Here is a 292-nt window from a genome sequence, read left to right as displayed (position 1 = left end):
TGGGTCCGGGGCTTGCAGCACCCATCAGTCCATGGCCGCAGGGTGCAGACGGCTCCTTTGGCAATCCCCAGTTTCTGAGAACATTGACTTCCAGGAGGAGGGTGACAGCGTGGACGGACGGTGACGTCTCTCTCTCCCCACAGTGAATCCCTGTTGCTATTTCCCCTGCCAGCACCAAGGGGTGTGCGTGAGGGTCGGCCTGGAGGGGTACGAGTGCGACTGCACACGGACGGGGTACTCCGGGGCCAACTGCACCTCCCGTAAGTCCCCTCTGGCACCCGCGGGTCCCGGG

The 292-nt window shown here is 64.4% G+C and overlaps 1 protein-coding gene across 1 annotated transcript in view; it reads left to right on the top strand.

The window, feature by feature from the left end:
• Positions 1–133: 133 nt before the first annotated feature.
• LOC103780621 (prostaglandin G/H synthase 1-like) overlaps positions 134–292 on the top strand; it is a gene marked incomplete at both ends in the record, with an annotated part of 2375 nt that continues 2216 nt past the window's right edge. The window contains one exon of the mRNA XM_008948310.1: positions 134–260. Within this exon, the coding sequence (XP_008946558.1) occupies positions 134–260 (127 nt within the window). The remainder of the gene's footprint in view (positions 261–292) is intronic.

Source organism: Merops nubicus, unplaced genomic scaffold (genome assembly GCF_000691845.1).
Source record: "Merops nubicus isolate BGI_N331 unplaced genomic scaffold, ASM69184v1 scaffold34139, whole genome shotgun sequence".
In the NCBI taxonomy this organism is placed as follows: domain Eukaryota; kingdom Metazoa; phylum Chordata; class Aves; order Coraciiformes; family Meropidae; genus Merops; species Merops nubicus.
Note: the sequence above shows the minus strand (reverse complement) of the source record. Positions and strands in the feature narration are given on the sequence as shown.